At 32.6% G+C, this 10,120-nt stretch overlaps 1 protein-coding gene across 2 annotated transcripts; it reads right to left on the reverse strand.

Moving 5' to 3' along the window:
• Nucleotides 1-2,932: 2,932 nt before the first annotated feature.
• On the reverse strand, nucleotides 2,933-7,984 carry LOC122591353 (lipoyl synthase, chloroplastic). Of its 2 annotated transcripts, none has more exons than XM_043763618.1 (7): nucleotides 7,868-7,984; nucleotides 6,739-7,235; nucleotides 4,482-4,645; nucleotides 4,211-4,301; nucleotides 3,975-4,132; nucleotides 3,369-3,540; nucleotides 2,933-3,274 (listed from the first exon to the last, which is right to left on the reverse strand). In XM_043763618.1, exons 2-7 carry the CDS (start codon nucleotides 7,147-7,149, stop codon nucleotides 3,089-3,091), a joined length of 1,182 nt encoding a protein of 393 aa, XP_043619553.1. In that variant the 5' UTR covers nucleotides 7,150-7,235; nucleotides 7,868-7,984; the 3' UTR covers nucleotides 2,933-3,088. The 2 variants fall into 2 exon arrangements, with proteins under 2 accessions (XP_043619553.1, XP_043619552.1); XM_043763617.1 differs by having other exon boundaries at nucleotides 6,739-7,242.
• Nucleotides 7,985-10,120: the final 2,136 nt, after the last annotated feature.

Genomic DNA, 10,120 nt, shown 5'->3' on the forward strand with positions numbered 1-10,120 from the left:
ACACCTCATTTATAAAATGTTTGTCCAATTAAGACATTATATAAAAGTCGAATTACATCATTAAGACACATATCATCTCACAACATCACATTATTGCATTCAATATCTTTCATATAAGGTAGTTCTTCCTAAATGCGCCTATACATCTTTAGCATCTTCACATTTCACATCTAAACATTTTGGTGGTGGTGACATAAGTCACACCCGATTAGATGAATAAACGTTACGGCTGTTCATCAATGTCCTTAAGGAATGGCAAGTCAATCCAGGAGTAATCCGTACGTACATGACAAGTGGGGCGGGTCAGACCTCCCGAATTACTCTTCACATCTTAGACCATGTTGCAAGGAGCCACTAGAGCAACCACATCTACGCACCCGTCGAGTACGGGCAAGTACAGGTTAAGCTTAACACTTCACATCTAATTTACGAGCTCGATTTCACATCACATATAGTTTAGGTGTTTACACTACCTAAACAAATATCACATATACATCTTTACGTTTGGGCCCTTAAACGTGCACGTGACATGGCAACTTAAAGAGTCTAGTGAACTAGATGAACAAGCCATTAAATTATGCACCTTTCAAAAGTCATCAACATATATGTGTCACATTTTTTTACGTATCATTTCATAACATAACACACATCACATATCTTTGGGACTGCATTTCAGGCTTCAATGGTCAATTACAAAGCCCATATCACCTCCTGTGTAACCCCGAATACCCATAAGCAAACAAGATATTATTAGGGAAGTTAAAATATGAAAACCATGTTTTTGTTGAACCTTCAACGTGTCAAAGTAGTGTATCTTATCTCGTAGAAACGTACAACAAATGATAACGTAAGTTACCGAGCTTTGCAAGTATTCCTGACTACCTATAATCAACATAGGACCGATTTATGAGTATAACGAGACTAAACTGACCTACAGTCTAAATACGTGTCACATACCCTTTAATTACCATCATTAATTCCAGATAATAGTCTCTTTTTTTTACTATTGTCCCTGGTAAGTTGTCTCTTTTTGTCTACTTCGAGACTATCATCCCAGGTACGTAGCCTCTTTTTGTCTATTCTCAACTTTTGTCCATTTCTAGACTATCACCTCAGGTAGTTAGTCTCTTTTTGTCTATTCTCAACTTTTGTCTATTTCTAGACTATTACCTCAGGTAGTTAGTCTCTTTTTATCATTTTTTCCAAAAACGGGTTTTACACCAAAAAGAAGACTCTTTTAAGCCCTAATTGATGATTTGGCACCATCAATTGCTCCATGAACGAGTTGTTAACAAAAATGGATCATTAGGTCACATTAAACAACCATTCCTAATATCAAAACTCGATTAATTAACCACAAATGATTATCAACAACCCCTATCCATTCTCCAAACCCTAAGAACAAAATTAAATCCATAAAATTGAATCATATGATCAAAAGTCAAAGAGAAATCATCTATATTATCTACACTTGACGTCGGGGACCCAAGATCTAAACAATCCTTGATCAAAACGACACGAAACGATGAATCTTTGCTTGGAGAGGGAGAGTGATCGGCTGGAGGGTTTCTCACGTATGATGGCAGATGTTTTTGTGACAATTAGGGATGCCTAATTGCCCTTTAATCCCTGGCCATCCCCTCCTAATCTTACACTTATGACCCCTCAACTTCTAAACTTAACGGTCTTAGCTTAATTCACTTACCGGGAGTCTTAACACCCTATCAAGCACTTAATTACATAACTTTACTCTGGTTAGTTTTTACTAAACATCACATTAATCATTTCACATTAAACATATAAGCATTTAATCATAATCACATATAGGACACATAACCTATCGAACCTAATACTATCCAACGGAAGGTCAAATAATCAAACACAAAACGTTTGAGATGTTACATAAATATAATTTAATTTTAATTATTAGATACAATAATGATTATCCTAATTATAATATGATTACAATTGCTAATAATAACAATATTACAATTAATTTGATTACAGTTAATAATATAAAATAAACTATTGATATAAATATATAACCGCCATAACTTTTAGCTATATTTTGTTATTAGACAGACGTTATGCAATAAAGTATTAATTTTTTTTAAATTAAGTTAAAAGTGTAAATTGGTGATAAAAAATCAAAAATTGTAAATTAATTTTGACGTGTTGATTTAATTAATTTTGAGAAATTAAGAATTGTGACTTGTTAATTGGGGTTAGGTCAACGCCTTTTAGTATATATTAAAATTAAGATAATATACCATTAAGATTAAGATTGAGATTGGTTAAAAAAACAATAAAGATATTTATTACCTATCAATTATTTTCTTTGTAAAACATATAATATTATTTATTATCAATCAATATAATTAAAAAGATATGTAAGTATTTTTTTTTATGCCGTCCTAAAAAATATGTAAGCATTTTAGAAAAATAGGTTTGTAATATTCATCCATTACACCTCATTATTATTTTAACTAATAATACACACAACTTGAACTAAGTATTCAAGTATTTAAATACTTAAATTAATGTATTAAAACATTATAAAAATAACTTCGATAGAATAGGGGTAAAAAAAAAGAGACCGTGCACGTGCACTTTCAGATATAGCTAATGTATTCAAAAATAATCAAAATGAATAAATAAAACAATAAAGTGGGAAAGTGTATAAATTATAAGGGAAATCTTGAAAGCATTGATGCAATTCACCTGTGAACCACGATATGCCCAAGACTATGCAATACCTAGTGAAGTTCAAGCCTGAAACATCGTCCAAATTAAACTTAAAAACATCGTGAAGACATCCGACTATTAGACCACATTAGTGGTAGTTGGGTATGCTATTCACTTTGTTTAGTGGTAGTTGGGTATGCTATTCACTTTGTTTAAGTACCATATATCCATCATATACTAAGCTATATTGTTACAAAAGAAAAAAGGATCATACCATAAATCAAATGATTGTAATCTAATCATCGACAATTTTAATTATAAACAAAATTCTTAATTCAAATATAAATTTGTCCCTGTAAAAGAATGATTATAAAAAGAAGCATATATTGTTGCTTAACACAAATCACACGCTACTTTTGGTCCTCTCTTTCACCATGGTTTGAACGAATAGTTCGCCTGCCCTATATGAGGATCGAACCAAAGGTCCACTTGCTACATAACGAAACCCAATGGACTCACCATACTCTTTCCAAAAGGCAAACTTCTCAGGTGTGACATATTCTTTTACAGTAAGGTGCAGTGGTGTTGGCTGCACATACAAATTTCAATATTTAATATTTATAAATTATCTTTTGCACTTCAGCAATCAAAAGATTTAAGAGAAAATCAGAAAAAAAACTCGCCTGCAAATATTGTCCTAGAGTCAGAATGTCGACATCAATGGCACGTAGATCTGCCATGGCTTCCTTTAGTTCATCATCAGATTCTCCAAGTCCCAACATTATCGAAGTTTTCGTAATCATTCCTTCCTTACTAGCTTTAGCATGTTTCAGGACCGATAAACTCTGTTCATACCTACACAAACCAAAATTTGACATATATTAACAATAATCTACAGGAAAAACATAAATAAAGGCTACTCATTATTACCACCCTAATTCAAAGGCTACGGTATAGGATTACATGTTTTTTCTAAACTAATTTCTGCCAGTAACTTGCCATATAATGAAAATGCCCTCAAAAATTCAAAAACCCATAAACACCCCTGATGACGTGTCAACATGTTATAGTGTAAGAAAATGTTTGTGATTTGTTCTTAGAAGAATTGGGAAACTTGTGTCATTTAATAAATGTCTGACTAGTTTTTGAACGGAAATGGCATAAGCGAAACAGAATTAATACTTTGGTTGTGTGATATCTTATTTGGCCTTTGTACACATTATCATTTAACAATTGTCTAAACTAGCATTGATCATTGATGTTGCACACCAAGAAGTTTATTTACTTACCCAGCTCGTGGATCTCTCACGATTCGTTGTAGTCGTTTAACTGTTTCAATATTGTGCGCAAAAACATCTAATCCTGAGTTCGCTAACATTGATACAGCTTCTAAATCACCCCGAAAATCAGAAGTCAAGCATTCCACCATTATCTCAGGCCTGCTTATCTGCCAAAACATGATCATAACTTTTAAATAGTTTACATACTCTAAACGAAAACAATGACAATTTATTAATTTATGTACCTTCATTGCTTTGACAGTTTCAGTAAAATGACCACTCCCACCATCTGGTAAATCATCCCGGTCCACACTCGTTAAAACAATGTAATCTACACTGCAAGTATAAGAGCAAAACTTTCTTTATTCTATAAAAAAGATCCCAGCTAAAATCACCTATGTGTACTTGGCAGATGATATACCTATGTGTACATGGCAGATGATATGAACAACCATAATATATATTTTAAGAAAGAATAAAAAGGTCAATATGGATTAAACAGTTATTAGGAGTTACCCCCAACTAACAATGGCTTCAGCAGTGTTTTGCGGTTCCATAGGATCTGGTGGTGCAGGGTTTTTACTAGTTTTGACAGCACAAAATCGACATCCTCTGGTGCAAGTATCACCAAGAAGCATGATGGTAGCAGTTGCAATGCCGTCTCCACCTCCATTCCAACACTACAATAAACGTACAAAATTAATTGAAATTGACAAGAATGACATACTTAAAAGTACTTGAACATTTTATAAAATTCAAGATGACACATGGTTTTAAATGAAGACAAATATCGCAAATCACAAATACCAATGAAAACACAAATAGGAAGCCTTGTTCCACAAAATCATATGAATGAATTAGAAATAGTTTCAGTTTTATAACTATCATATTTGTAGTTTCCACATGGTTGATTTTCTGGAAACTCCAAGTGGCTCTCACCAGATAGCCGAGGACCATCATGGAAGAGGTAAATCAAGCTCACTGCTCATCAAGAGGCTCACTTAAAAGGTGGACCAACCAACTGATAATCCTTCACCAACGATTTTTATCATAAAGGTTGTTTCTCACTTCCTCATTGACTCCAGTGGTGTAAGAACACATGATACTATCATATATGTACTACATTAGAAGCCAACCTATTAAAATGGCCTAAATTTTTCATGGTGGTGTACTTTTGTCTTTTTATCTATCCTATTTATTGAATTACTGCAAAACCCATGGTTGGTTTGCAAGTGTTCAACATCCATGATAGTTAGCTTACCTTCACCTAATTTACCGATCTTACTAACCACAATAGATCAATAGATATAGATCAAATAGCAATATATGTTGAAAAACAACTTCACCTAAAACCAATGACAAATATTTCGAATACCATTGAACGATGACATAAAAATGGAACCTTTAAAAACAAATCAATAGCACAAGTCTAAAATACCATTTAATATTGACTAGAAAATGGAATTTTGTGGAACGAAATCAAGTAAACTAAAAGCAAGTGTCTCAAGTGCCATTAAACACTAGGGCCAAAGTTCATTATATGACATGAAAGAAGACATGTACACAAATAGAAACAAGACACGAACCCATATAGACTGTTTGGGGCTAAACATGGCCAACCCAACTAATAAACAAGTCGGGTTCAAGTTGACCTGACCAACCAGTCTCCTACCTCTCAATCTCTTTAAAGAGATAACCAAATACTAAAATCAACAGCCAACCCATTCAACCTGAAACTCATTTGACCCATTTAGATTATTCAGTTACACGTTTTCAAGTTAGGCTATTGGGTCAAGCTAAGTAGTCAAGGACATAAATTTCGGTGTTTCGGCCACGGACTGGTATACGAAATATCGTTTTTTTCGGTGGTATTTCGGTAATTCTAATATTATCTATACTATATTATAAAAAGAATAGCCCTCTTTATTTTTGGTAATGTTGAAAATATGTAATATTTTCACTTAGCACTCCTTAAAATGCTTTTACATACACAATCCCCTTAACATTAATGATTAAATTACACTATCAATCCTTTTATAACTTAAAATATGTCCATTAACCTTTACATCAATTATATACACAACTCAACGCCGCTCCACCACCAAAAGTCGCTCAACCATCACACCATCGCAGTCACGGCCGCCGCCGCATCGCGCGGGCACTGTGCTAGTGTATATATATTTATATATATACATATATAAGAGTAAAAGATAAAACCTGGAAGTGCTGAAAAAGAATTCACCGAAATTTCAAAAATTTCGGTCAAATTTCGGAAATTTCGGAAATTTCGGTCAAATTTCGGTCAATACCACCGAAAATTTCGGAAACGATATCAAAACCGAAATTCAATACCAAAATTATGTCCCACCACCGAAAACCGGTATACCACCGAAATTGATAACATAGGGGTCAAGTGATGCGAAAACACTAACACTAATTGTCACCCAACAGAATCAACATATTTTCAAGTGCTTATGGCTTAAAAGTTACTACCTACAAAAGAAAACATTCTCAGCCAACTAGAAAGTACCTTATTTCCCCTTTAAAATAACCCGGAATACACCTAATACCCACCCAAACACTCCACACTACATTTCGGTTTTCAGAAAGCGCAATAAGCTATACACACTCCCACACACCCTCGAAATCATTCAACTGCATGAAAAAGCTAATAACTTCTCACCAATTTCACTCACATCAATAACAAAATATCTCAAAATACCATCAAATTAAATCAAATAAAATATAAAAAAAATTAAATAAAAAAGGGTACCTCCCCAATATTAGGACATTGAGCTTCTTCACAAACAGTGTTCAATTTCAATCTAGACAAGGATTCTTTAACTTGCTGATACTTTTCGCCTTGTGGGGCTTTTTGTCTAAGCCAACCGGGTTTCTTAACATTCGGATCTCTACCAGTAAACGGACCCATACCACCTGGATACGGCGTCGTTTTAGATGAAGATGACATTAACAAGGATGGATTTGGGTTTTCATCATCAAGATTATTATTATTGTTGGTTTTCAACGAAACATCGATATTAGATGTAATTATAGTATCATTATTGTTGTTTCTCATTGAAAAATGTAACATGTTATTCTTGTTGTTGTGATTGTGAAAAGGTGTTGTGGCATTTGAAGTGAAGATCAAGAAATTTGGTGACTTGAATTGTTGAATTAGCATGATTGATTTGATTTGGAGGAAATGGGGAAGATTTTTGAGAGTTGGGTTATTATGATTTCAAGTTAGAGTCACCGAGTCGACTGAACCTGCAAGCTAAACAAGTTAAAGACTGAGTTAATCACTACTGAGCAACTAAGAAATGAGCAAGTAAAAAGGAAACAACTACTGATTAAGTAGTGATTAGAAAGAACGAGCATGAGCATAAATCTTGAATCGAACACCGAGGCTAATGAGCTGAACTAAACACTCAAATAAGTGATACCAATACCGAGCCAACTGAGAATTACTACACAGTTAATACCCAGCTTAGCAAACGCAAATGATTCGAGGACGCTAAGCTCGCAAAATTATCGCTATGAACAACTACCTATGAACAACTAGCATATTCTGATCAAACAATAATAGCCAAGAAAGAGTTATGCAAACAGTTTCACAGATATACATATGCATCTTTTCATTGAGGCATTACCTCAAACACATTGTGTGCAATCAGAATTTCTAGTCAAATACTTATCTATCAATCTCCCTCAATTCAGCTAAATAAACCATACATACATATCATGAATATATATATATATATATCCTCAAACACAAATCAACTATTAATCAAATTTAATTGTCAAATAAGCAATGGAGATTTTATGTGAATATGATGATTGAGACTGATTTTAAATATTATATCAAATCAAATCACTGATTAGAAATGAATCGATAATACCTGGTTCAATGTCAAATTTTCCGAAATTCCTTGGGACGGAAGGAAGGAAGAAAGGAAGGAAGGCGATTATAACAAGGAGAATGTTATTGCTTTTATCGTTGAGTTTTTTTTTGTTTTTTTTTAACTTCGTGTCGCGATTCGAAAACCCTACTGATCCCCTGCTTTTATCGTTGAGTCGCTCAACAAACTTCGTATACATACAAATCAGACCCATTAATAACTTTTTGCTAGAGGGCTGAAACTTATAAATTGACAAAGAACATTGCAAATTAATGTCAGAAACTATGTATAGTAAAATTGTATTTTTTAAAATTATTTTGTAATCAAAGATGTAACTATTTATGATAAGGCTGACATTTAAAGGGTTAAAGGTCACAAATCTTAAAATTAACACCATAAAAGATAATTTTTCAAAAATATTATGGGAGCGAGATAAAAGATAGCCTCCCGACCTTAATAAAGAGATAAAAGATAGCCTCCCGACCTTAATAAAGAACGGTCTTTGGGAAAAATAAATATTACAAGGATTTTTCATGAAAAGACGCTTAACTGCTTATTATTAATTACGAATAAGATGTAGTTTCCATATCAGTCACTTCGTTCAAGTATATATTTAAAATCCGTAACCATAGGTAACTTCGTTCGAACCTCTTCATATTTGTGAAGCATTTCGTTTTTGACCACTCTTGCTACTTTGCTAGCATATATACATCCAAAGAAAAGGCGGTTGTGATTGTCTTTCTGAATTTGCAAAACATACTTGTTGCATCATCATTATTGATTAATTAACCTCCGATGTGTTTAGTGACGGATCCAGGAATTTGAGAGAGTGGCGGCAAAAAAATTCTCTAAAAATAATTGAACTATCACACTCAAGAAACATTTATCAAACATAATTTTTAGATCAACTAATCAGTAGCAAAATAGTTGTCAAAATATCGTTAAAAAGATCGTTAACGACCAAAAAAAAAAAAAACAATGAAAACTACAATAAAAACATGTAAAGCGAAACTTTTTAGCAAAATAAAGATAGTTAAACAGGACTAAAGAACATTTTTAATAGACAAAATAACAGTCTTAATAAAGAATACTCGAGCAACTATAAATTTGTAACAAACTACATTTTAATGACTATAAAATACGTCGTTAACAATAGCAGAAACATCTGAAAATAACATTATTTTTAATGTAAAGAGATTTTTTTTTTCTTTCTCTACTAAATATTTACACATTTTAGAAAGTAAACCATTCTTAAAGTTTTTCCAATTTTTAAATACATAATTCAAATTGACCAAAGAATTGAAGTTGTTATAATTATTTAGTGATTTATGTGAAATTGAAGTTCTCATTTATAGATGGGTTTTTCATCGTCTATAAAAAAAATTCTCACAATATTTGTATATACTTTCCAAAATATCAAAGATGTGGGTTCTTTTTAACTTATGGGCTGGGTTCATTTTATTTTGGGCTTAAAAACTAGGTACATATTTACTATTGAATTAGATATCTTGGGCTAACATGGCTGGGTTCTTACTTCATACTCCCTCCAATTGTAACGTAATGATATTTTAGTAGTGGGATAAAAGCTTAATTCTTGACTTTGAATCTCATAAAAATGGTCTTCTTAAATTTATTGTCTTAGTATGGATATATTACCTAGTGAGGATAAAAGTTAGGGATCATATTGAGTTTCTTCCGGAATTATCATATAGGCATTATATTGCGGATAAAGATTCTCTAAAGTTGTTTTCAACTTCATAGATGAAGTTAAGAACATCTTGACCTTTGGATTAAAATCAAAGGTCAAGATTCCAATATGAATTTTGAATTTTGACCTTTGATTTTAATCCAATGGTTCAAATGCTAACTTTACCTATTAAGTTGGGTTTTAACTTTAGAGGATCTCAATCCGTATATTGCTTAGTAGATATGATCGAGTGGTTCCACTTGTGATAGAAGAATACTATAGTGTTTTGCCAATGATCTAATTACATTTAAAGTAAAATATATATTTACCTCCCACAGTCCCGTCCTCAACTTGTCTTGGATTTTAAGTCAATTTCTATTGCTAGCGTTGAATGCTTTGTTTGTATGAAATGACGTATATGTGCCCATGTGATAAGTCATAATTGGATGTATATTAAATGGTCTAAAAGATGATTATATAGATTTTTTTTTTTATAGTAGACTTACTTTGGTATATGTTTTGTGAATTTCAGGTTTGAGCTAAAAGGATAAATTATGGTCTAAAAT

The sequence above is a fragment of the Erigeron canadensis genome, chromosome 3 (genome assembly GCF_010389155.1).
Source record: "Erigeron canadensis isolate Cc75 chromosome 3, C_canadensis_v1, whole genome shotgun sequence".
NCBI classification, from domain to species: domain Eukaryota; kingdom Viridiplantae; phylum Streptophyta; class Magnoliopsida; order Asterales; family Asteraceae; genus Erigeron; species Erigeron canadensis.